At 39.2% G+C, this 27,818-nt stretch overlaps 1 protein-coding gene across 1 annotated transcript in view; it reads right to left on the bottom strand.

Moving 5' to 3' along the window:
- Window positions 1-27,818, bottom strand: part of PARD3B (par-3 family cell polarity regulator beta) — a 569,932-nt gene that overhangs the window by 16,566 nt on the left and 525,548 nt on the right. The window contains exon 22 of the mRNA XM_063317964.1: window positions 25,140-25,219. Coding sequence (XP_063174034.1) covers window positions 25,140-25,219 — 80 coding nt within the window. The remainder of the gene's footprint in view (window positions 1-25,139; window positions 25,220-27,818) is intronic.

Below are 27,818 nucleotides of genomic sequence, written 5' to 3' on the forward strand. Positions count from 1 at the left end.
CAATGTGGATGCCTACCTATGTTTTTTTTAATATAACAAAAATGCATCACACTTCTATTTCCTCTACTTTGCATGACATTTATCTGCTGGCATATATAAAACTATTTAGTTGGTAATAGGGTCTTTTGGGAAGTAACAACAGGATTGTATATTGTAGGCAACCACGTTATTGTTGTTTGCCCAATTCCGGAATGCTCCAGATTCCTTTCATACAGTCTAGTCATCCATTTTCCCCAGATTCAAAACAAAGCAGTTCCAGTGAACATTTGTAGCAAATGTTGCAGGAAAGAGCCATCAACTCTCACTTTTGGCACTCTGTTTTTGGCTCTATCTGGACTGAGATTCTCTTCAAGAAGAAGAAAAGTTTTCGTAGCTTAAATAAGTGACAAGCTTATTAGTATTATTATTATTTCTAACCAGATATTCATATGGTAGATTGGAAATCAGGATGGGAGGCATTCATTTACATTTAATAATTAATTTATGTTTATAGGTCTTAATCTGTTAAAAAAATGGATTGCATTCATTAGCCAATTTTTTTTTAATCCGTCCAATCATGTCCAATTCTCGGAGACTGCCTGGACAAGTCCCTGCAGTTTTCTTGGCAAGGATTTTCAGAAGTGGTTTGCCATTGATATACTAGTGTTGATAATGACCATCAAGTGACATTAACAGTGCCAATGGTATATTTAGGTTCTCCTTGGCCGCCAGTAGGCATCTTTGCACTAACTAGAGAACACAACTGAAAGTTTCCTGCTTTCCTACATCCAGCAAAGAGGTAACCTCTGACTGCTGCATGTGGTTGGAACATAAATGCAACCTCCCCAAGAGAACACACAAAATTTTGAGTATCTGGAGGACCTCACAATGCCCCTCCAAATATTGCTGGGTTACAATATTATATGAAGGAAAAATGTGTTTTTTATGCAGGCCCGCAAGTAGGGTCTCTGTCACCCAGGGCAAACATGGATTCCACGCCCATTTTGGCACCCCCCCAGCACTCATTTTGGCGCCTCCCTAGCGCAGCACCCGGGGAACATGCCCCACTTGCCCCCCACTAGTTGCGGCCCTGTTTTTACATATTTATACAGGCAGCCATGCATTAAAGAGCAGCTCTCCATGGGTTGGGCTCCCTTTCATGCTGCTTATATCTACAGACATCCCATCTCTCTTCCTCCCCACTCTTTCTTTGGGGAAGATCAATAGCACTTCCCACCACCTGACTTTGGCTCTTCCTTCCTCCTTCCTTTTTGGGGAGAAGCTTTTTCAAACATCTTCTACCCTAACTCTGAATTTTGCATTGCACTAGCAATGACTGTGAAAGGTTGGGAGGTTGGGAAATTCAGGGGATGGGGACAGCCATTCATGGGAAAGTGAACTTTTAGGGATGCACTGATGTATTACTTGGTGATGTACTAATGTGCTACTTTTAGGGAAACACTGAAGTTGCTCACTGGAAGTTTAAGGCATAATCCATTTTATTTCAAGAGGGCGGTGCTTTTTTTCTTTTCAGGAATCTTGGTTAGCTGCTTTAAGCTATTTTTGGACATGGAAATTTGGGATGGAAATTTTGCCCTTGGAAGAGATCTTGGAATAATACCATGAAATTGGTAGCATGCGTGTGCTTCTTAGCACATTTTGAAAGCTAAACCCATCTTAGTGGCAACAGGAAGCACTAATCCTAATTAGTGAAAATTCTAATAAAAGAATTTTGTGTCATGTTGTTGATAGGCTGTTCTTAATAAAAAGTTCTCATTCTGTTTCATGACTAAAGATGACTTTGTTCTAAAAAGTACAAATACTGTCCTTCCTAGAAATGAACTTTGTTCCACTTGTGTTCCTGATTAAAAGTGATTGATCAGACCATATAATTTGAGTGATGTTTAACCTGCATCGATTATCTATTTGTTTATGGGCTCAGTTTAAGACACTAGTTCTTACTTTTAAAGGCCCTAAGCAGGATAGCTTGAGTATTACTGAAATAAATCAAATAGAGAAAACTTTGGCTGGATTGTATTGTTTTTACTCATCTGCCTTTATAATATAAGGATGTAAAGCAGCTATATTATTCTAGTTTCAAAGAAGTTCATCCTCTTCATATATTGTCTCCCTATTTCCCATTTTATAAATCCTGCATTTAATTATTCCCCAATTTTTAATATAAATGAATTCCACATTCCATTATATTGTACATTTGCAGCAGTGCATTTGATCTACTTCTACTGCATAAACCCTCCCACCTCCTAGCACTCCAGATCACATTGCCAACTTTTGACAATAAAACATCCACATTTTGGCATCATGATTTTTAGTTTGTTTTGGGGATGGTGGTTAAATACTGGCCTCCCATTCTCAAACCTACTCCCTCTGCCCTTAGCACACCAAAAGAATATGATTGGTGGTGTCATAATGCCTCCATGCAGCTTTCTGCAGCCCTCCAAAAAATGGGAGGGTGAGTTGTGATCATTAAGCTTCCACAAGTTGCCCATTACTTTATGAACTGAAGAAGATATACAGTGCAATTCAGAAGTCCAGATGGCTTATTCCCAGATAAATCGAAATAGCAGTCTTCATGATTAATATGATGGAGTTAGCAGCACTTCTATGAAACTGGGCAAACAGAGTTCTGAACTCTTTTTTAATTATTCAGTTAACTTTCAGATGCTTCTGTACTGCGTACATGATGTTCATTAAACTCAATCTACTGTGACCAAATTAAGTGTAACATATAGCTGCTTAAGTGTGCAAACTATTGCAGTGTAGTATCTGTTAGAAGTATAGGTCAAGATTCTCTAATGCAAAAGGGAACTGCTTCTGCACAAACAAGAGAAGATAGCATTTCCTTACACTAACCCCTCTCACAATTCATAGGGTACTATTTACAAGACCTACTGATTTGGAGAAGGCAGCTGGAGCAGGAATAGAACATTGAAAAGCTACTTTGGTCCAAGTAAAGGACCACCCATGATGGCAGGTATCTCACCCCCCAAAAGCCTAAAGCAAGCAGTATGGCCAGTCATAGCAGAAGTAGTCACCAGAGTATAAAATGGCAGACCCAAAATACATTTTTTAAAAATTCACAGATGGGAAAATAGGAGTATGTTGAGTTTAAAAAATGTGTTTAAAAAGCTTCAGTCGATACCAGGAGTTATTTTTTTTCTTGCCAAGAAGCTATTACTCTAGGCTCCAATCTCTAAGGGTGGCAAACTGATGATGCAACTTGGAATGTTTTTTTTTCTTGTGTAGTGCAGCCACATAAAGGAATAGGAAAAAAGTAAATTAATACATTAGCTATCCCAAAATAATTGTTGCTGTTACTAAAATTTTCTTTAGTATAGGTAGTATGCTACACATTTATTTTATGAAGTATGGATCAGCAAAACATGAGTCCAGATAAAGACCATCGTTCATGAAAGTTGGAGATAGTTCCAATTTTTTTCTCATTCTTGGAGCCAGCAAATAACATAACAAGACATATGATTCCCATAATTCTCATCTTCTTTCTCAATCAGCAAATACTAATCAACAGGGTAATATTATATCTGCCTTCCCCTAAATAATTTTTTCAGCAAGTATTAATTGGAATTAATACTGTAAAACTATTTTGCAATAGTTTAATGTTGAAGAATCTGATTAAGAAAATTGGTTATCTATTATATAGGTTTTATGTACAAAATTCCATGTGTTGATTACAGTATGTGTGTGTTTGTAGGCATTCTATAAATTAACAGTAATATTTAATTAAAAGATAGAACATGAACAAAAGAAATGGCCAGGCCTAAGCTTTTCTGTGTTTGTCTCATATTAAAACCTTGCCATGTCCTGTGTTTTCTATATTTAGAACATGACACTAAGTTGTGAAATAAAAATAAGACGATATAAATAACAGGCTTTATAAACAGAGAATTGAGCTGTAACATTGATAAACAACCCAGAATGATACAAGAGTTACCGTTTTAAACAATAAGCAAACATCTGAAAAAGTAACAAGTGTTGATACGGTGTTATTAAAAGCTACCATCTGCTTGTTGATAGAAGAGAAACAGAACGATAACTAAGCTAGATGGTTGTGCAAAGCGGTGTCCGTGTGATTCAAGCTGGCTTTGAACAGGGAAAACCCTCTGCTTTATAGGGTACATAATCTTAGCCGGCTTAAAATAGCCCAACCCACTGTACTGTTTGTCTTTTAGGGGAAAAAGAGATGCTTTGCATGTAAAAGATCTCCAAGGAGAGCTGGAAAGACTCTGGCTTGACACCCCAAAGCATGACTGAACGCCAGCAAAATGAGCTAGATAAACCACTGATCTGATACGGTATGCAGAGGACTTCTTAAGCCCCCCCACCCCATTGCATTGCCATGAGGCTGCTGTGTCACTTTATGGCTTGTGAGGAGAAGAGTGAGGCGCAACCAGCTTTCCGTAAGAATGATTTGCTGCTCTGAAGAATATTCCTGTTGCCTTCCCTCTGCTTTGATTGGTATTTATCGTCAAGCTGCTATTGATCTGCAAGCTGCAACCTCCTATGCTTTATATCTGACGCACATAGTTTTCCTGCTATGGCAGATGGACAGGTAACATTGTAAAAGACAAAACAGAAAACGAAGACAAAAAACAAAACCAACCCTCAATAAATTCCTGGGCTACAAACAAACAAACAAACAGATTAGATTCTAAGTGCACAATCCCATGATGATAAGCTAAAGAGAAATAAACAGTATTATTCACTTTCTCCACAGCCCACCCTCAACAGCCCTGGGCTTACAAAATGGTTTAGAAAGCGATTCTAACATTCATAATAAAAGTTCGTAGTGTTTGCCAGCTCCACAGCATGTAGGAAGGCAAAGTCAAGAGTAGATTTGTTTTGTTTCTTTGTTTGACTCATATGGCTGCCCATCTCATACAATGCTCTAGGCAGCATACAACAATCCATAAAACAGTTAAAAACATACCCTTCCCCCAGGGGCCAGAACATACTTCCTTATAGCTCAGCCCCCCATCCTAGCCCAATGCTTGGGGGAAGAGCCAGGGCTTCACAGTCCTCTGGAAGACTAAAAGGGTACGGGTCCCTCTGATCTCCGGTGGGAGGCTGTTCAAAAGGATTGGGATGGCCACCGAGAAGGCACGCCTCTGAGGTCCCATCAGATGGCAACATTTAAGGGAGGGGACCTGGAGCGCACCCACTCTATGAACATAATAGGATGGGCAGATAACCTCAGGAAGAGGCGGTCCCACAAGTAACCTGGCCCTGTGCCATGTAGGGCTTTAAAGGTGATAACCAGCACCTTGAACTGCACCCAGAAAGCAACTGGAAGCCAGTGCAGCTCATGCAGCAGTCGTTACTCAGGTGAACCGCAGGACACCCAAAACTGCACATGCCACTGCATTCTGGACCAGTTGTAGCTGTTGGAGGTATCAGCAAATCAGCATGCCTCCTTAGCATGTGGATGAGTTCATTCTAGGATGCAAATTCTTTATGTGCTTCAGGAGGAAGCTGTTTCTTGCCCCTCCCACATTCCTTTGTCCTCTTCCTCCTCCTCCTCTATCTGGAAAGGAAGGAAACATGCGGCCCCTGCTCTTTCCATCATGTGCCATGCTTGGGCCTAGAGCCATGAGCTTCCCCTTTCTGCATGCAGCTCTTAGCAGCAATGAGGGCTAAAAGTTAATTCAGTTTAGGGAAAGAAACGAAAAACAAGAATCATTTTTCTGAATGGATGTAACTGGACCAAGTAAATCAGTAAGACTCTTTTTTTTACTTACTTTTGAACCTACTTTGTCTAAGTGTGTAATTCTTTATTCTTGGGTGGGCTAAGTGTGTAAAATCAATAACTTATATTTCTCTAACGTGCTCATTAATGCTATTTTGAATAATATTCTTTTTCTGTGCATGCTTTTTCACTGTATTAAGCTCTGCTCCATTCAGTGGTCCTAGCTGTCCACTAATGGCTTCAGTAGCTTCTGGATGGTCTTCGTAAACAGAAGCTGCTAAACTATGTCCACACAAGCTTAGCTCAGATTTGGCAGTTCTACAAAATGGTTTCATTGCTTTAATGCTGACTTCAATGTCATGACTGTTATGTAGTCTGTGCAGATCGAGTCCTCAATTGGCTAATGTCCAATGCTTGGAGACTTGTAGATAAAAGTTAGGACAATCTTCTTTACATTCATCTCAAAGTCTGGAAGTACTTGAGCTAATATCAGACTCCCCCTCCTCCCCAAAAATGACTTTTCTATTCCAGAGTGTCTTGGGTCATACAAATAAGGCCTATTCACAACTGCAGGTAGATTCCCCACTCCCTCAAATTTTCTCTCTTTTTTTCCCCACGCCTGTTACAGAGACACCTCAGCTCTCTGACAGATATCCTTAGCAGCTAATGCAGGTTGAGCCCCCAATGGGCTATTTCAGAATCCTCAGAGATCTCTAGATAAATGTAAGATGATCTTTGGGTTTTCTTGTGCTGATTCCATTTTAATGAGCAATGGGAATAATTAAAAACTGGTAGTTCCCTATGACCTATTTTCCTTCTTTTTATTAGATTTTGGATGCTATCATATCAATAGCACAATGTTTGTTTTTCATGTTTATTTCTCAACTATTTCAATAAAAAATAGTTTTTTTCTACTTCAAAAACAATTTTATTTTTCAAAAATGGAAATTGATAACTAAAGTGTCAAATGCTGTCATATAACACTGTTGCTGTTGACACCTTGATCCAAGTAAAAAAATGTTTGCATTGAGTTTCAACTATGAAATCCTACTGAGATTATTTCTGCTTGCCAAATTTGTTTCTTATCTATAGATTATTTTATTTTCCCAGGAAAGCAAAGGGTCTAAGTAAATCAAAATGCTTCAAATTAATGTCTCACGACACACTCCTGATTCCCTGGTTGCTCCTTGTATCAGGAATCACTCTGATTGAATATACTTGATTTTGCATCCTTGACTCCAGAGATGATGGTATGGCACCAGTTTCTAGAACACAGCCTAAAAAAAAACCCTGCTGAATATGCAGTCCTCATTCTCAGTAAGAAATTAACTTTGAAGTGGAACACAACTGGTAGGCAGCTCATTTTCCTTCAAGGATAACACCCTCCTTCCTCTCACTTCCGATGGCTGTTATGTCGTGTTGAGAATGTTCTGCTGTTTTTTCAGCTGTTGTAAAAGTACCGGATATCAATTACTTTGTGCAGGGAGGATGCGGGCCTGAATAACAGCTCTCCATTTAATGTTACTTCTCACTTCCCTGTCAAGTGCTCTGCCATGTAAATGCAGGGCTCCTGCACTCCTCCTGAATCAAGGCTTCATGACTTCCCCTTCCCTTTTATTACATGGTTCAGAGGGGATTAACTCTTTTAAAACTAACATTTACTCAAGAATCTCACTGGACTGCACATATTTCAATCTTCTAAAGTAAAATCAGAAGTGAAAAGCAACACTCACATTTATATTAAAAGATGAAAGTTAATAGGGGGAAAATGTTAATCATATGTAACTGGATACAATTGCTTTTTAATTTTTCACAGAAAAAAGGAACAGCACAAAATCATATGCTGCAGACATTATAGACTTCTAAGCTTTTATTAATTTGTACCAATTATAAGCATTTATACAATGCCATACACAAGTACTCTTAACATATTATAACACAACATTCAGATTAAAATTTAAGTCAGCTGTTTCCCTAAAGCTGTGAGAAAAAAAGAGAGAAGGTCCTGGTAACTTCAAAATCATGGAAGCATTTGCAAATCAAACCACAAAATTTTGATTTTTGATTTTACTTTTTGTCAACTATTTTCTCATAAATAACCCTCTTTTTCAAGTCTCTTGTTGTCAGGATATTGTCCCATCTATTTTGATGAAGGTTTACCATGCAATCTGGCATTCAATGCCTCTCCCCTTTTCCCCCCACACACAAAGCCCTCAAGTGTCTTTTTAATATAAAATATTATTTGGGAAGGTCAATTTATTTCACAACCTAAATGTTAAGCTTCAAAATGAGAGTCAACCAATTTAAAATGTTGCAGAAGGAATCCAGAACCAACATAATAAGGATGTTGTTACCCAGGAAAAATGATAATTGATTTTCTTCTCCCTGTCATAACATATACTAGCTGAATTTATTATTGGCCTTTAAAGGAGATTTTATTTCAAATCAGTCACAGGGCAAGCTTAATCCATACTGCTATAATATCGTCCTCCTCTTCCCATAGGATATGAGAAATTCAAATCCCAAAGAACTGAAGTGGGATTAGAGATTAATATTTCCTAGGAGGTATAATATATTCTATGTATTTATGCCTCCCCCTCGCATTTCTCCAAGGGGAACTATTTATGCAGAATGAGCTCATCTACAATATAGGATCTTGTCCCTCACAGCATCTGCCCTTAATTTTGACTAAAGGGAGGGTCGTCTCTGGGTAACCCTTCTTGTTTGGACTCCTCTATCATCTCAAGAGCCAGGTCAGTCACATGCATTATAGTGCCCAGGAGACAATCTGGCTGAGATCACATTTGCATGTCTGTCTGTTGGTGAGGATGGGGTAGTTGATTTTGGTTCAATATGTTGAGTGAACTCAGCCCTTGTAGCTTGTAAAATGTGGTTTATAGTTTAGTATTATATTTGCTCTAGTCTGTTGCTACTGTCTTATTTGACAATGACATCAACTGCTGCACTGGATCTTTCTTTTATCACATCATGTATATCTAGCAAAGAGAAATATTACCACTTCTGTAACTTAATTGATTTTTTTTCTGATATCCATGTTGTGGCTACTGATATATTTTCAGCATATGAGATGGTGATTGCTCAGAAAATGACAACATTTGGGGGGTAATCCAGGGGCAAACAATCCATGTCCTGATTTGGTCAAAGATTTTTTGTACCCCACATTTATTCAACCAAATGATCTGAGGCTGCTTATGTAAGTGTACTATATCTTCAATTTACTTCTCATCCTCTATGTACAATTAAGGCTTCCAGTCTTTCAAGATCTAATTTAGTAGCTAAAAATGAAGCCATGTCCTCTAGCTAGGCATGGGAATTAATGAGCTAGAATCCAATCAAATACAGTATGAATGGATCTCCTGAAACATTCATTCTTCCTTTTCCATTAATGTTTTACTTCCTAAACATATGCTGCTTCTCAATGTGAGAAGGCCTTATGTCAAACATATGAAATTTCTCACCAAGACTTGTCCTTCCATGATTGTATCAGTTAAAGGGAACACTGCTTTTTTAATTTACTCAACTGTTTTGCTTAAAAAAAAACACTGACTTTTAAACTATCCAATTTATATCAGTGGGTCCTTTCTGGGCAAGAACTAATAGCTAAAGAGAACAAATGATAATATTTTATCTTGTTGGTTTGTATCTAATCTTATTCCATATTTCTGAAGCATTCAACCTGGACAATTGTTTTTAAGGCTTCCTTGGGCTGGGGGTGTGTGTTATTTTACTTTATTTGGTTTTAAAGCAAGCTCTCACTGGTATAAGAGTAGATTTCCCCTTCCTTCCTAAAATTTCTTCACTTTCTCCCTTGGAGATTGCTGATCTAGTTGGACAGCTGCACTCCATGACTTATGCTTTGACCTTGTGACCTTCTTGGCTCCTTTTAAAAAGAATCCCTTTCAGTATAAAAGACCCAAATTGGCTTTTCAAAAAAAAAAAGCAACTTGCTAATTACAGGCTTTGTTCTACTTCATTTTAAAGAAGAATGATTCCTTTTCATTATCATAATTCTTTTGGGTCAAGTGTCCATTTCATTCCAATTGGAATTCTTCAGTATAAAATTGTTCACCTAACCAGTCAATGTTTTACCACTCTACTTTTTATTTGAACGTTTTATTTTGACTTAACCTTTCCTAATCTGGTGCACTCCAGAATGATTAGATTATAATTCCCGTGCTGGCTAGAAAACGTGGAACATGTATAGTACCATACATCTGTAGGGCACCAAGTTGGAAACTTCAGTTTAATTTCAAATGCATCCAGAAAATCAGATAATAGGGAATCAGGATGTCATGCCTCAGTTGGATCCAGGCCTCAAATCACCTCTGAAATTAATAGTAATTACCCCCAAGTATCATTTCTGCAGTTGCTTTTTTTTTTTTTTTTTTAACTTTGGCTATTAAAACTGATAGAGAATAAGGGAGGAGAATTACTCATAAAAATAGGAAGACTATGAGGGCTAAACCAGACATGAGCTTAAATGCATTAATAAGACAACACACTGAATTTAACAGGTTTAAATATTGACATGAACCTTTCACACTGCTGCCTGAATTAAAACTGTATTTTCTACCCATAACTGACTATTTATCCCGGAAGGAAAGTTTCTGTGCAGAGGGAGGGATTTTTTTTTTACCTGAGTCCCACTATGGATATTTGGATTGGTCACAAACTCAAATTTATTATTATTTTTAAAGACTAAACTAAAACTCAATGTTTATTTTTTAGAAATATGCATTTACACAATAAACATCACACCTACTTTGGCCTATAGTAGGAAAAAAACCCACAGAGGACATCAGATGGATCTGGTGTGACAGTTTTACTGACTGTTGGGATTAGTGCCTGCTTTTTGAATTAAGCTAGCAGTGCACTATTTGCTCTTAATGCACATACACAACTCCTTTCATTCCAGGATACATCAATCTGCACAAGGAGCCCTTCCTTTCCAACTCAGTCCTAAGTAAAGGGCAAGGCAACAGTTTTAGGAAGTCCAGTGTCTTCTGGTTCAATGCTTGAAAAATTCATCACAGGCAACAGAGCTGCTATGGCCACACATGATGTTTGGTTGAGATGTAACCATATTTTGCTTTTTGGAAACGAATTTTGAATCCATGTTGCAAATAAGGTTTTAAAACAAAATCACTGGAAGTGACTCATACTTGATTGGTACTTTCCCTCCAGCTTTTCCCATTCAATAAAATTTAGTAAAACCTAGGTGCTGAGCCGGCATCAGGGATTGCTTTAATACACTGCATTTGTTGCAACTTTATTCTCCTCCTCCTGGTGGGCTGCTATCTTTTCTATATCTTTCACAATAATGTGAGGAGGCAAAGTTCTATAATTATGACAAGTCTCTTATCAAAGGCATTTTCTGCTCAAATGGCAACTTCTCTTAAACTGACATGTTACCCTCTCAGTCTAAAGGGTTCTTCATACCTAATCTATCATTGTCTTGACTTGATGAGCTACCAGAAACAGTGTAGCAATCAGGGGCTAAGTAGATTCATCAAAAATAATTCATATGGCAGAGATTTATTTAATACGAACTATTTGATATAATTAATTTAAAAACTGCACTTATCCTTCAAAGTCGGTAAAATGGATGTGAATTGGTGAATCCAGAAACAAAAGGCAATTTGTACTAAACAGACAAAATCAAGACAAAAGCTCCTTTGGCTGCTTTTAAGATAGAGTGAAGGTGATCTATTTTTCTTACACACACACACACACACACACTCATCAATCAGAATTGGCCATGCTCAGATTGTTGTTTATTTCTTCATCTGAGTGGAATTTTCTCGCTACACAATAACATACGTGCCTATGGGGTGGTCATTTGATACCCACACCTTCAAGATTTGGTGACATGAAACGTGCTCAGACCAACTCACAAATTCAAATAGCTAAACCTCATGAGTTAAGTTTCTGTGCGCCAGCCCTTAGAAGGGGATTGTGAGCCAAGATACCTTTCTGTTGCTCCCACTGCCTTCACGTCTCCTCTTATACCTCAGCAACAACGAATCCCAGGAATTACAAGTGAAACAGAGAGGAAGCAGTAGGGTCATCTTTAATTTGGTGTCAGCTTCTTTTCTTCCTAAGCCAACCGGTAGCCAAATTGCTCAGATGGGCTAACACAGGGAAGACTGGCCAAGAAACAGAGCAGCCAATGCCAAGAATTCCTCTGGTGGAGTCTTTAGGCAGAGAGAGGTTTCTAAAAGGAAGAAATCCTTTAAAGCATGGATTAACAAACTAGTGCTGTCCAGATATTTGGGGTATTCGCTCCCATAAGCGTTGGTCAGCAAGCTCCAGTCAGCATGCTGGGCAACAGTTAATGCCTACTTTGCATTCAGGTTTAAATGTATTCTCTCCGTTGGAACTTGGAATTTACATTGTTTTGGGTCCAGTGGTTCTTGGGAGACGAAATCCATGTGCAGGATCTCCTGCTGAAGAAAAATCCCTCAAACACTCCTAACTGCTACCACAACCTCAGCTTCCCTAGTTAGCACTGAGACAAAAGTTCACAAGTGACAACAGGTTTGAAATATGCTTTGCTGAGAAAGTTTGCTCTTGGCTTCAAATCTAGCATCTAAATAGTGGGTGACTGACCCTTACTAATAATGCACTAGATCTTTTTGTGACCCATTAAAATTGCTGCTTTAATCATCTAGATCTAAAACTGGTCTAATTTTTCTACTGGCTTTATGTAATTTATGTAAAGCTTTAGAAGGTCTGGTACAATTATATCCTGATATTTATTCCCCCCCCCACTTCCTCATCAACCTTAATCATTATCTTTCTATCATAAGCATTTCTTAAAAACCAGCAGATGATGAACTGATTTGGATTATGGCATTTCAGACTGCACCTCATCAAATGAAGTCATTCTTGTATTTTAGTGTCAGCTTGGTAGCAATAAGTGACCAGCAATTCCAAGTGGGCAAGTTAGCAGGCTTCTAGAGGAAGTTAATTATTTCCTTCATATCCTACATCAAAATGCAAGTGAGTTGCTGCAGGAAGAACAATGATCTCCAACTTTCCTATGCCTCTCCCCAGCAAACCAGTAACTCTTTCTGCAAGCCAGTATCATCTAGCTGACTTGGCTGATCTCACAGAAAGATAAGCACATCAGATCTGATTAATACTTGAGTGGGAGACTGCCAGGAAGTCACAGGCAGGGAAGATGAAAGAAAAATCTCCAGAGGAGACAATGAAAATCTCCTCCCATTCTATGTCAAATAAAACTATATGGATGTGTCTATGAAGTCCTCAGGAGTCAAGCTCAACTTGGGAGACTCTTACCTTTACTCTGTATTCTTATTAGCTTATTCACATTAGACTGAACTGAATATTCCTTAATATGCTAAAGTCATTAGATGCAATTACTGCAACACATCCTACATTGATTGTCTCTGAAGAATTCTTAGAAACCTCATCTGGTCCAGTACAGAAACAAAGGTGCTTTTTGGTGAGGACATAACACATTCATTTCATAAGAGCTGCACTAGCTTTCAGTTGGCTTTTGGGCAAGGTTTCATTATCATGTCAAAAGTACCTTTGACCCAAATTATTAAAAGACCAACTTCTTCCCATTTGGAGTTGCCATTTTACATCTGGAAGGAAGCTTTTCTTCATAGCTGGGATATGGGAGAAAAGCCCTCTTGGTGGCTGCATCCAACCCAAAGACTAACTTCAGTTCTTCCTACAGAGTATTATAAAACCTAGCTGTTTACCTTCAGGTTTCTGTCTGCCTGCTGTGACCTGCAGCTAGTTGCCTAGGTGCAGATTTCTTTTACATTTTTAGTATTTTATCTGCTGCCTTGAATGTGATTGTTAAACTGCAAGGGTGAGATGCAAAGAGTAAATCTGTTCTTAAGAATTACATAGGACGTGCCTTTCCTAGTTTTCAGAGACATGCTCTACACATGCTAGGGACTGAACATGGGTGTTTTGCATGTAGAGCATGTGACCTATTGTTGATTTGTAATCCTTCTCCACCAAGTAGGGATGAGGAAAAGTGTCTTTCAAGTGATCCTTTCAGATAGTTAGATTAGTAAACCCAGATATTGGTGAAAAGGGAATTAGGTATCTCTCTAATAGGCATCTAATTTCAGTAAAAAAAAGGAGAAGTCCAAATTGGATTGTTTTCCATGGAAGGATAAAGAGTGAATCTCACAATGAGCACAGACATTACATTTGCAAAGGACCTACTGACTTCCAGGCGAGAAATATAAGCAATTGTTATATAGTTCTATACATTGCTAAGGCATACATACAAGTATTGGTCAGTTAGGAGAGAGAATGAAACACAGACACCAGCTGCAGCTATGTGAAGCCTACACCTGCACGTAACCTTGTAAGAGCAAGTAATTACAAACTCTGCATCTGGTTCAATCTCAAGGGAAATATTCAAAATGGGAAGGTGACTCCAGAAAACAAAAGCCTCCTACTGAGAAGATTAATACTGTACAGTAGCACTAAAGAGATTGATTGGACAGTAGGTGTGTATGAGTGTGTTCAAGGGAAAGAACATGACTATAAGAAATCTCAGAGTGATTATGAACATGAATTAATGAATTATTTCCAGGACTGGAAAAGCGGACAAATTTATGCAAGTCTACCAGTTGGGTTACTCAATTCCCTTTGTTCAAAGATTATTTAATACCCCCTCAGTGCTGTAGTAAATAATATTGTAAGGGAGTAGTTGCTCCCTTGTATCATTCACTAAACCTTCCGTGTTTAATGGCTGAAGAAAAGCAGAATTCTAGATGCTCTTTTAAAAGTTCTCTTTAAATTTAAGCAGGCTTCTAAAGAGGGGACGGATGCTCTGCATAGGGCTCCTCCTGCCCTGCTTTTCTTCATTCCTCTGGAAATGCTTTGTATACTGACAAATCTCTCATAGCCTTCTCAGGTTTACCTTAGTGTCCTTTAGACTAAAAATGCTGTTCTTGTATCAACACAAGGACTTAGACGAATCGAAATATTGATTTTTTTTAGAATCAGCATTTCTTGCTAGAAAGGTGGCCAAGTTTCCTTGGGAGATATATCATATTAATACTGATCATTAAAGGCCTTGGTGACTGACCTCTGCTTCTAGTGAAGAGTCTATTTTGGGCACCAATACTTTGCTTACCTGAGATGACTCTGACAAAGTTATTGTTTGAACTAAAGCAGTTTACAGCAAAAGTGAAAAGGAAGAGCAAGCAAGAGCAACGGCTTTTGAGAAAGCAGACAAGTTTTAACAATAGAACTGGTTTGTAATTTCATCGGTACAATGCACTTATTCAGGAAAAAAAGCACTTGACTCAAATGTCATGAATGGAAGGAGAAGATGCTGCTGCATTTTCTAAGCGGGAAGCTCTCCAACTATTTCCAAGGGCCAAAGGGGCACTGCAGGGTTGGCCAGACTCATGCTATTTTCTTCCTAAGTGAGGAGATTAAATATTGCTTGACAGTCTTCTGCAGTGCTTGCCTTAGAGCCTCAGGGCAAAGAATCTCTCTTGCCTGCAAATCCTTGGCTTTCACATTTCTCTTTTGCCTTTCCTCCTGGAGATTAAATAACACAATCCAGTATAAGAATGAGTATCCATCACTCCTGAGCCCTTGGGAAGATCTGACTTAGCAAAAAGTTTCCCACAAAATGTTGCCAAACGATGACTGTAAACTTTGATTAATATGAGGTCACATGACTGGCTTGATTGAATCCTGGTTGTTTTCTTTGCAGCTTTTCCTAACAACTGAGAACTCCCAGAGCATTAGCAACCTTGCTCTGTTAACCCTGTGGTGGGTTAGACCACTACAATTTAACAAACCAAATACTCCAAGGGAGCCTCCCGTACAAAAGTTGGAATCTGTTTAGGAATCACACACACACAGCATACTTGTTAAAGTGGGAATGCAAAAGCTGGGAACAACTTGCTGTCCCCAGCTACAACTGGTATGTTTATTTTGTTCCAACACCTTGATTACTCCTGGAAGCAAATGAACAATTACATTCTGGCTTACAGTGATGTGGAAACTGAGGTCAGTGAATGTGCCACGTATGTTTTAGAGCAGTGAACAGTTTGAAAGGGTCAGGTAGTGTCAGCCCAATAAGGTATACCAGACTATGAAACCATTGCCATATAGGTTAGCACACATATCTTGCAAACCTGAATGAGTTCCTCCTCTCTCACTTTATCTTCATTTGAACTAGGGATGGGTATGTCTGAAATTACTCAAACTAATTTCTTGGCCCAGGCTCAAGCCCCTCTAATCTGGCCTTTGCCTGGTAGGGACTCTTCCTCCTGTCCTTCAAGGCTATTCCCTATGCCCTCAACAGGTAGCAATAATTCACAGGCATCTAATTATTTCAGCCCATGTGCAGATTTCCTCCAAAGTACTTAAATCATTTCATCAAATTGGCCCTGCCAGGACTGGATGAGCATAATCAAGCTCTCTGGCAAAGACCCATCTCAACTTTAAGTTTGAAACAGGCCACCAAATAACAGGTACTCCAACCATAATGTTTTTTTTCCACAGGACACTGTGTCAGCCCTTTAAGGTAGGCCAGGTCAGGAAAAGATGCCACAAGGACTACTGGAACTCTGCTTTATTGTTATAGGGTATAATAACAGAATCTTGAAAGGCTGATGGAATTTACCTCTTCCACCTCTTAGACCAAAGAGAATAAAGGTGGGGTTGTCTTGATTTTTTTCCTCACCCCCTCTAATTTCCCAGGGCTAAGTTGATGTCTTGCACTCCTTCTTTAAGGTTATCTCTATACTCCTCCATACACTGTGTATGTGGCTCTGGACGGGACTGTGTGTGTGCATATAAGGACAGCCATATGCTCTTACAATACATGTACAAATAGAGCTTCTCTTGGACTATGCAGCCCAGACTGGAAGAAGGTAAAACAGTCAAAAAGGCAGCCTCCAAAAGCCATATATCCCATCAGAAACACCAGATTACTGAGGTTGCACTCCTTAGCAGAAAACTATTCATCAGATAAAGTAAGACATATTGGCATGCCCATTCTCTATAAGCCTCAAAGTCATATCAACTGACTGTATGACTGATTTTTCAGAAAAATCTAGATTGGTAGGCTGTTGCTGGCAGAGACTGGAATTGCAGGAAGGGAGCTTTGCTTTATCTTAGTTCTTTCCTGTGCAGGAGTTCGGAGTGGAAATACTGTCCCCCTTCCTGCTTTTTACTGTAGGGGAAATCAGGAAAAGGGACTGTTGACCTTTTTTTCCTAAAGAGAAGGTAATTCCTTGGACTGTGTCCAGTTCTTGGTACCTCTAGAAATTTACCTCCTCCTCCTTCTATTTATTACTCTATTAGCATATACCATTCCAAGATGTATTTGGAAATGAACTTGTTACCAGGTTGTTGTTTATTCGTTTAGTCGCTTCCGACTCTTCGTGACTTCATGGACCAGCCCACGCCAGAGCTTCCTGTCGGTCGTCAACACCCCCAGCTCCCCCAGGGACGAGTCCATCACCTCTAGAATATCATCCATCCACCTTGCCCTTGGTCGGCCCCTCTTCCTTTTGCCCTCCACTCTCCCTAGCATCAGCATCTTCTCCAGGGTGTCCTGTCTTCTCATTATGTGGCCAAAGTATTTCAGTTTTGCCTTTAATATCGTTCCCTCAAGTGAGCAGTCTGGCTTTATTTCCTGGAGGATGGACTGGTTTGATCTTCTTGCAGTCCAAGGCACTCTCAGAATTTTCCTCCAACACTACAGTTCAAAAGCATCAATCTTCCTTTGCTCAGCCTTCCCTATGGTCCAGCTCTCGCAGCCATATATTACTACGGGGAACACCATTGCTTTAACTATGCGGACCTTTGTTGTCAGTGTGATGTCTCTGCTCTTAACTATTTTATCGAGATTGTTCATTGCTCTTCTCCCAAGGATTAAGCGTCTTCTGATTTCCTGACTGCCGTCAGCATCTGCAGTAACCTTCGCACCTAGAAATACAAAGTCTTTCACTGCTTCTACATTTTCTCCCCCTATTTGCCAGTTTTCAATCAAGCTGGTTGCCATAATCTTGGTTTTTTTGAGGTTCAGCTGCAAGCCAGCTTTTGCACTTTCTTCTTTCACCTTGATCATAAGGCTCCTCAGTTCCTCTTCGCTTTCAGCCATCAAAGTGGTATCATCTGCATATCTGAGATTGTTAATGTTTCTTCCAGCGATTTTAACTCCAGCCTTGGATTCCTCAAGCCCAGCATGTCGCATGATGTGTTCTGCGTACAAGTTGAATAGGTAGGGTGAGAGTATACAGCCCTGCCGTACTCCTTTCCCAATCTTAAACCAGTCCGTTGTTCCGTGGTCTGTTCTTACTGTTGCTACTTGGTCGTTATACAGATTCTTCAGGAGGCAGACAAGATGACTTGGTATCCCCATACCACTAAGAACTTGCCACAATTTGTTATGGTCCACACAGTCAAAGGCTTTAGAATAGTCAATAAAACAGAAATAGATGTTTTTCTGAAACTCCCTGGCCTTTTCCATTATCCAGCGGATATTGGCAATTAGGTCCCTAGTTCCTCTGCCTTTTCTAAACCCAGCTTGTGCATCTGGCAATTCTCGCTCCATGAATTGCTGAAGTCTACCTTGCAGGATCTTGAGCATTACCTTACTGGCATGTGAAATGAGTGCCACTGTTCGATAGTTTGAACATTCTTTAGTGTTTCCCTTTTTTGGTATGGGGATGTAAGTTGATTTTTTCCAATCTGATGACCATTCCTGTGTTTTCCAAATTTGCTGGCATATAGCATGCATTACCTTGACCGCAGCATCTTGCAAGATTTTGAACAGTTCAGCTGGGATGCCGTCGTCTCCTGCTGCCTTGTTATTAGAAATGCTTCTTAAGGCCCATTCAACCTCACTCTTCAGGATGTCTGGCTCTAGCTCACTGACCACACCATCAAAGCTATCCCCGATATTGTTATCCTTCCTATACAGGTCTTCCGTATATTCTTGCCACCTTTTCTTGATCTCTTTTTCTTCTGTTAGGTCCTTGCCATCTTTGTTTTTGATCATGCCCATTTTTGCCTGGAATTTACCTCCAGTGTTTCTAATTTTCTGTAAGAGGTCTCTTGTCCTTCCTAATCTATTGTCTTCTTCCACTTCTGCGCATTGCTTGTTTAAAAATAAATTCCCTTATCTCTTCTGGCTAACCTCTGGAATTTTGCATTTAATTGGGCATATCTCCCCCTATCACTGTTGCCTTTTGCTTTCCTTCTTTCTTGGACTACTTCTAGTGTCTCAGCAGACAGCCATTTTGCCTTCTTGGTTTTCTCTTTCTTTGGGATGTATTTTGTTGCTGCCTCCTGAACAATCTTGTGAACTTCTGCCAGAGTTCTTCCAGGACCCTATCTACTAAGTCCAGTCCCTTAAATCTATTCTTCACCTCCACTGCATATTCCTTAGGAATATGAATCTAGCTGATTTGTGGGTCTTCCCTAATCTCTTTAGTCTGATCCTAAATTGTGCAATAAGAAGTTCGTGATCTGAACTAGTCAGCTCCAGGTCTTGTTTTTACCGACTGTATAGATGTCAGCCACCTTTGGCGGCAAAGGATGTAGTCAATCTGATTTCGGTGTTGTCCATCTGGGGAAGTCCATGTATAAAGCCGTCTCTTAGGTTGTTGGAAGAGAGTGTTTGTTATGCAGAGTGAGTTGTCTTGGCAAAATTCTATCAGCCTATGTCCTGCTTCGTTTTGTTCTCCCAGGCCATGCTTACCTGTAATTCCAGGTGTCATTTGACTGCCCACCTTAGCATTCCAGTCTCCCGTGATGAAGATAACGTCTCTTTTAGGCGTGTTGTCCAGTAGGTGCTGCAGATCCTCATAGAATTGCTCTACTTCAGCTTCTTCAGCATCTGTGGTTGGGGCGTATATTTGGATCACTTTGATGTTAGATGGCTTGCCCTGAATTTGAATTGAGATCATTCTATCGTTTTTTGGATTGTATCCAAGCACTGCTTTAGCCACTTTACTATTAATTATGAAGGCTACGCCATTTCTTCTGTGGTCCTCTTGTCCACAGTAGTAGATCTGGTGGTCATTTGATGTGAAGTGGCCCATTCCAGTCCATTTCAGTTCACTGACGCCCAAAATGTCTATCTTTAATCTTGACATCTCACCAATAACCACATCCAATTTGCCCTGGCTCATAGATCTTACATTCCAGGTTCCAATGGCGTGTTGATCCTTAGAACATCGGATTCGCCGTTCACCACCAGCACCGTCGGCTGCTAGCCATCCTTTTGGCTTTGAGCTAGCTGCGTCATCACATCTGGGGCTAGTTGAACTCATCCTCTGTTCCTCCCCAGTAGCATTTTGACCATCTTCCGACCTGGGGGGTCTCATCTTCCGATGTTATACCGACATATCTCTGGTTGTACTGATCCATTTAGTTTTCATGGCAAGAATACTGGGGTGGGTTGCCATTACCTTCCCCAGGGATCGCATTTAGTCTGACCTCTCTGTCATGACCTTCCCGTCTTGGGTGTCCCTTCACGGTTTAGCTCATGGCATCATTGAGGTGCTCAAGCTCCAGCACCATGACAAGGTAACGATCCTTTGCTGAAGTGTTACCAGGTTAGGACTATAAAAATTGAACTCTCATGTTTTATGATAACTGGAATACTAGTGTTCAGAAAGAAAGAGTGTTAACTGAACAAGCTTACGTAAAGTCAAAGCTACCGTCAAAGTGGGACACAAGAGTTGAGATGGTGAAGAACTGAAGGGAAATAATAGTCAAATGAATCAAATAGGACATGCACAGCTGGGGACCATATTCAGTTTTTATGTTCTATTATGGTGCACACATAAAGGAAATGAAAAGGATTCAGGGATGGAATGGAAGACAGCTGTGTCTGTAAGCCTAGAAAAGTAATGGACATGAAGAAGAGACTGAATAGAGGAGAGGAGAGAGTAGAAAAGAATAAGCATGGTGGCAGAAAAAGGATTGAAAGAAAGAATGGGAAACAGGGCTATGGTGGGGACTGAGTTTTAAGGTGCTCTTTTTGGAAAACTTAGAAACCAGTAAGTTGTTGAAATGAATAATAAGCCAGTGGAACATGCCTTTCTAATGGATAGTTGCATTTTAACCGTAAAAAAAAAAAATCCCATCACCTGAGACGACAGGGAAAACTTTCGGGAAACAAATTACACATTAAAAAAATAAAGATAGTTCTCCTGATACTAAATTAGCAAACTGTAGCCAGCCTTGGTCACAGATGTGAATATAAGAAACTGCATGGAATGTCAAATCCTCTTTAAATAAGAGAATGTTTTCTAACAGCTCCAGTGTATGTTTAAAGAATATTAAAGCCTGGGAAAGATTCTCTTAGGAGAGATCCCAAAATCCAATTAGATATTCTTAATACTGCCTAATATAAATTTAAACAATTAGAAAAACTTTGTAGGAAACAGGCGACATCTACCCAAAAAGCATAATGCTAAATAGCATATGTGTGTGTGTGTTTCCATCTCTATATGATACATACAAATCTAAACCACCTCTAAACTTTTAAAATTTGTACCACATCTGAAAAATGCTGGCCATTATTGCAGAACATCAGCCACTCAAAATGGGTCGGAATAATTTTCTTTCTCTTTTTCTCTCTTCCCCTTTTTAATACTCTCTCTTCTTTCTCAGACACCACAAGCTGCCAGGGAAGATCACTCCTTCTAGAGGTCTAAGTTGCTTGTTTGCAGAGGGCTTTGTGAAGTAAGCCAAGCGTTGCTTGCAGTTGGGCGAAGAGCACATGTGACCTTATGGCCAGAGGTTGCCCAGCCCTAAATGAGACTGGACCAATTAAGGCCTTGGAACGCCCCTTCCTTGTTGGAGAATCTAGACTGCAGAACCCTGACATTTCAAGTGTGTGCTCCAATGAATGTCTAAAACCTGGGAGATGTTAACAATCCCACATTAAATAATTAATTAATTATCTTGCCTTTATTATTTTTATAAATAACTCAAGGCGGCAAACATACCTAACACTCCTTCCTCCTCCTATTTTCCCCACAACAGCAACCCTGTGAGGTGAGTTGGGCTGAGGGAGAGGGACTGGCCCAAGGTCACCCAGCCGTCTCTCATGCCATAAACATACACCTCACCAAATCAGATACTCCACCAGTGAATGGTGATAACCATATGTAGATAGCTGTCCACATTTTCTTGAATACCACAAACTAGTATTGGATCCTTAACATTTGCCAGTGAACACTGACATTCAAACTGAAGTCACTTCACTATTACTGGACTTCGAAACTGCCAAAGCTTTGTTAATAGCATATACAAAATATGACAAAATTAATGAAGGTAGTTCACACATATCCCTCTTAGCATATTGAGTAAACTTATGTTTTCCTTTGAGTAAAGAGATCAGAGAGGTAATGTCTAAAAGTTAAGAGTCCTTAGAAGCACAAGGGATAATAAGTGACATTTGGCACTAAGTGTATTATTGTAACATTGTCCAGCTGCCGGGAAACAACCACAGATCAGTACTGGAGTATACCTAATTGTGTGCAAAACGTGTATGGTTCATTTGGTAGCATCTCCTGATAAAATAGACAGATAGTAGCTAATGGGCAAGAGTTCTGCTTGAGATCCTAGATAGCTGCTTCCAAACAGGGAAAATGGCAATGGGCTAGATGGTCAAAAGATTTGATATAAAACATTCTTCTGTGTTACCATGAACCTTTCAGTTCTTTTCATCTGAAAGGGAAGGTCTGAGACATGACAGGACCTGTGGGACAGTTGGAATTCTCACATCATCAAGAGAGGTATGCCTCTTCTCCATCAAAGGGTATACTGTCTTTCCATAATTAGTACAATTTAACCAAGAGATTAGCTTGTCATACGGATAGAAAACGTATGTAGTTTTAACAGAAGACAAAATTTGAAAGAATATATAGCTGGAAAATATGAATGAAGAGGCACCATAAAATCTGAAAGAGAGATGAACTCTTGGGCAGGAGGGGCTTTGTTTGAATGTAAGGTCCTTCAGCATCGTTGAAAATGATGCATTGATTCAGAAAGCTATCCTTTCTTCCTTTTGACCATTTATATTCCTGGATATTACTTTGGCATGTTAGACAGATAAACAATCTATACTTCTATGTTCTTAGTCTCCTTTTTAACATTACTACTTTTTGAATGCTGCTGCTTTGACTTTCACCAAAGTTTGGCCATTTAATATACTGTAATTCCTAAGAAGAGAGCCATTTTGGTGTAGTGGTTAAGGCATCAGGCTAGAAACTGGGAGATCGTGAGTTCCAGTCCTGCCTTAGGCACAAAGCCAGTTGGTTGATCTTGGGCCAGTCACTTTCTCTCAACCCTAGGAAGCAGGCAATGGCAAATCACTTCTGAAAAACCTTGCCAAGAATACTTCAGGGAATTGTCCAGGCAATCTCTGATAATCAGATATGGTTGAACAGATTAAAAAAAAAATTCCCAAGAACTCTTCTGATTTATCATATGTCATTGATTTCTAGATAAAATTATTCTCTATTTTAGGATTTGCTAAAAATCTTGCCTGCCATATTTAGTGTGAGAAGCTGGGAGTAGCAAAGGTGAGAGAGGAGGCTAAATTGGAATAACTTGCTTACACTATGACCACAGATCTGAACTAAATTACGTAAGTGTGTTTCTGCGCACACATGTGTGCGCACTACAGCTTTTCTGATAATTGAACATTGCTTACAGTACGAATATTTTTTGTTTCTTGCCAAGGTCTCTGTGAAACAAGTTTCATAGATTTTCAGCTCTTCAGAAGAGTTGGAGCATCCTCTTAAAAGTGAAAGCAGACATATGTGGTTCACATGGGCTGAGGGAGGGTGGGATGGCAAAGAAAGCACAATCTTGGTTTGGGAGGGAAAGAATATAATGGACTCCAGAGGACTACTCTATATTTAATTAATTGCTCTAATTCTATTAAATGAATGTTTCAATAAATGTTAACAACAAAGTAACATGGATGCTTGGCCTGACATTTCTGACCCTACAGAATTGAGCAACTGCCCCTGGGCCCGTACACTGTTGGGACTGGCTTTTAAGTTTCCGAAAGGAATTCATGGTCATGTCACCTAAAAAAAGGTGCCAAATATAGCTTAAGGATGCAAGTGACGAGGAGACACAGCATGGTCTCTTCTCATTAATGCACATTTGCTTTGAATTCTATGGGTTGAATTCAGAATGATTGAGTGAACAAAGGTCCTCCTTTATGCTGCCTGGAGTGAACCTCCTTCCCTTGCTGGCCTACTATTGTTAAGCATATCAGTGTATTGGGAGAATTAAGAAAAACTGTTACTGTTGTTTCTCAGATACAAACATCAATAACCAAAGCTTGTGGAAGGTAGCCACAAAGTTGAGATTGAAAGCACAAGCAATTTGGTGTCCCTTCTATGTTTTGCATTATAATTCCTATACTTCCTGAGAACTGTCATCTTCCTTGAGATACATCAGGATCATCCAAATTCCCAGCCAATTTAGTGTGGGCATTCTGATGGCTGGGAATTCTGAGAGCTGTAGTCCCAAAATATCTTGAGGGCACTAGGCATGGATTGTCTTCAACCAGTTTGGAATATTTTGAAGGGGAGGTGGTTGCCTTCAAGTCAGTATTGACTCCTGGTGACACCCTGGACAAGTCTCTGCAGTCTTCTTGGCAATGTTTTTCAGAAGTGGTTTGCCCTTGCCTGCTTCCTAGGGCTGAGAGAGACTGGCCCAAGGACACCCAAACGGCTTTATGCCTAAGGCGGGACTAGAACTCATGGTCTCCTGGTTTCTAGCCTGATGCCATTACCACTACACCAAACTGGCTCTCTTAGAAATTATAAGAACAAAAAAATAGAAGTTATAGCAATCCACTCCATTAGGCTTAGTGAGATTTATTCAATTACCTATGTATGGGGCTGCAGCATGAATGACTTGGCTGTGAAAAATGAAGTTTCCTTCAGGAACCTCTAGAGCTATGGATGTGGGGCTGTGATTGCAGCAATGGGAGCTATTCCCAGCAGGCCCCTTGCCCTGAAATTTACTCCACAAAGGATGTCTCATTCAGCTCTGCTAAAGTGGCTAAACTCTCACAGAAGAAGCTTCCTCAACATCACATTCTTCTCCTGCAGATCATGATTCTTGCTGACATGTTCAGCGAAAGAAACTCCCCCCACCACCAAAATTGGCTGTCTAAATTATTAACACAGCTATAAAGATGGCACTAAATCATCAACAGAAGGGCAGCATAACAAAATTGCAACATAATCTCTCATTTCACTGCCAGATGTCTGTTCAATGCAGATTTTGCTAAAGAGTGGGAGAGGAGGGAGAGACTCCTTGATTGCCTATGAAAAGCATTTGTGCGGACACACTTGTGTCTGCATAAAAGAGCGACTGTGTATAAATACAAAATAAAGCTTACCTGGGTAAGGAGGCATACTGCCTTTCTATGCCTTCAAACTGGAGATGGTGTGGAGTCTCATCTGGGCCTTTTCCAGACACCTGTGGAGAGCAGCATAATTAGTGATGAAGATCAATTATTCAACCCAGTTACTGAAAATGTTTCTCAAAAATGATAATCAGAAAACAAATGAGGCTCCAGCATGCAAAAATGAAACAAAACAAAAAGAAAAAAACAGAAGAAATTCTGAGGCTCAAGAGAAATCCACATTTGATCCTATTTTTTTTTTCCTAAGGGAAATCCTTCTTGTTATTCTTTTTCTAAGCCAAGAAAGCTGCTGTGAACTTGCATGGAATATATTTTTGAAAGGAATCAAGAAAAATATTGGATGAAATAAAACTAGTTACTGATAACCATTCATGATGTTAAGATGTGGACCTAAATTAGCTTTATTGAAACTGTGGGACAGACTATAAAATGAACAGGCAAGTGTCTGAGTCTCTGTTCTCCAGGGTATAAAACAGGGATACTGTCTGTATGGCTGCAAAAGAACATTGAACCTTTGTCTTCCAAAGTGCTAGAGGAATGAATAATTATTAACAAAAATATGAACCTATTCTTTACTTATTTGACAGACCTGAAGCATTGTGAAGGAACAAATAAGCAAATTATTAAGTTTGTTCACTATTGGGGAAGCATGTATTGTTATTTTCAACAACCCATCTACATGCTCTAAGCCATATGTCCTGGAAAGGACAAAGCTGAAGAATAAATAAGACAGTTATGTGTGAGGAGGAGTAACTCATTCAGCAGAAGCACAAATCTCTGCTCATCCTGTCATAGCCACATAAAATGATTGCACCATGTAGATCTATCCAGGATACACAAGGAAAGCCAACTGTCGAATTTAGATACACAAAATGCAGAAGAGTTTTCCCAATTTCATTTGCTCAAGTAAAATATCTCTGTAAGAATAATTTATACCTCATCTGTATTTCAAACTATATGTTAGTTGTCATTTTCTGTTTGCCCACCACTCCCTCCCTCGTTGAATACACACATTATGGGGGCTATAGCTTGTAGATTCAGATATTATAAAAAACTATAGCTGATAGAAACCCATTTTATTTAAGTACCTCCTGTGTGATGTCAAGGTATGATCTGTCAATTCATACTTCCTTAAGTGTTTAATGGCTAAGACCTAATAGAGGAACTTCCAAATTGAACAGGTAGAGACTCAATGGGCTAATATTATTATAATATATTAAACTGAAGTGTTACCAGGAATTAAACAGTTTCTTCCAAATCATTTTAATTTCTGATGTTTCTTTATCTACAGCAGTGTTATTCAACCTCAGCAGGTTTAAGATGTGTGGACTTCAACTTCCAGAATTCTCCAACCAGCATGCTGGCTGAGGAATTCTGGGAGTTGAAGTCCACACATCTCAAAGTTGCCAAGGTTGAGAAACACTGATCTACAGTGTGGGAAGCTAGTAAAGGATTTATGAGAGGTTTGCTTATTTCTCTGGCATCAAACGGAAAGAAAGCTATAGGATAGCTTTATAAAAACAATAGGATACTATTTCAACCTGTGATATGCTTAGTAAACTTCACCAAACCATATATTCCCTCTAAATATACTGAGCTACTTTTGTATAAGAATGTTATATGCTTCTTACTGGAAAGTTTGTTTGATTCCCTCTTTGTAAGAATGGTTAATCAAATTGAGGGAGTATGCCAAAATACAATGTCCAAAATAACTTCGTATCTTAAAAGTAGATCTAACACAGAATTTAATTCAAAATGGAAACCATTCCTGGACTAGAACGTAATACCCAGATTTGTACCTTATCCATAATTTGGGTATTTTTATGTATACAGTTCAAACCTGAATTTCATGGTTTATTTAAAGCAGAACAGATTCTGACTCAATCTATTGTAGCTTATAATTTTATGTGGTGATTCATATCTTGCTGACCACACTTGATATTTATCCTCGCTTAAAGTTTAATAACTATTTTAGTCATTTAAAGCTATATATTATATTTGGCTATTCATAACTTACTAAGGGTATAGTGGAAAATTGTAACTTTTGGATGTTTTTAAAATCCCTTGTCTACTCATTTGTGCATGATTTTTTATTTTCTTTATATGTTTTCTCTTCTCTGTGTTTATACAGAGAATAATAAAATATATACAGAGAAAAATAAAATAAACAATTTTTAATCTCTAAAAAATTAAATAAAAACAAACAAACAAACAAATAAATAAAACATGCTACATGGCATGATAGAAAACTATGGTTTGGTGGATGGACATCCATGGGGAGAGCAGGCAAGGGAAAAAATATGTACTACAACATCACAATACAAGCTCAGCCCCTTAGGTTCTTGCATGCCATGTCACAATGCAAATGCTAAAGAGCAGAACTTGTGATGTCACAATACACATTTCATCAGTTTGGTATCATTCTAGTAAGGAATGGTCACCTACAATTTGGTGTTAGATGAATCAGCCCAGGGCTTATCAGTTTTCCTTGTCTCTGCCTCAGCCACAAGGAGGAGATGGGAAATTTTGCTTCATTTAAGCAAACTGAGGTTACTTGTTTTGGCTCAACCCAAACAAATCATGGTTATTCCTTATTATAGTTTAGGATGACTAAAAAAAGTCCATTTCCTATTATCCTTGATTGTGCTGATG

Source organism: Candoia aspera, chromosome 1 (assembly GCF_035149785.1).
Source record: "Candoia aspera isolate rCanAsp1 chromosome 1, rCanAsp1.hap2, whole genome shotgun sequence".
NCBI classification, from domain to species: domain Eukaryota; kingdom Metazoa; phylum Chordata; class Lepidosauria; order Squamata; family Boidae; genus Candoia; species Candoia aspera.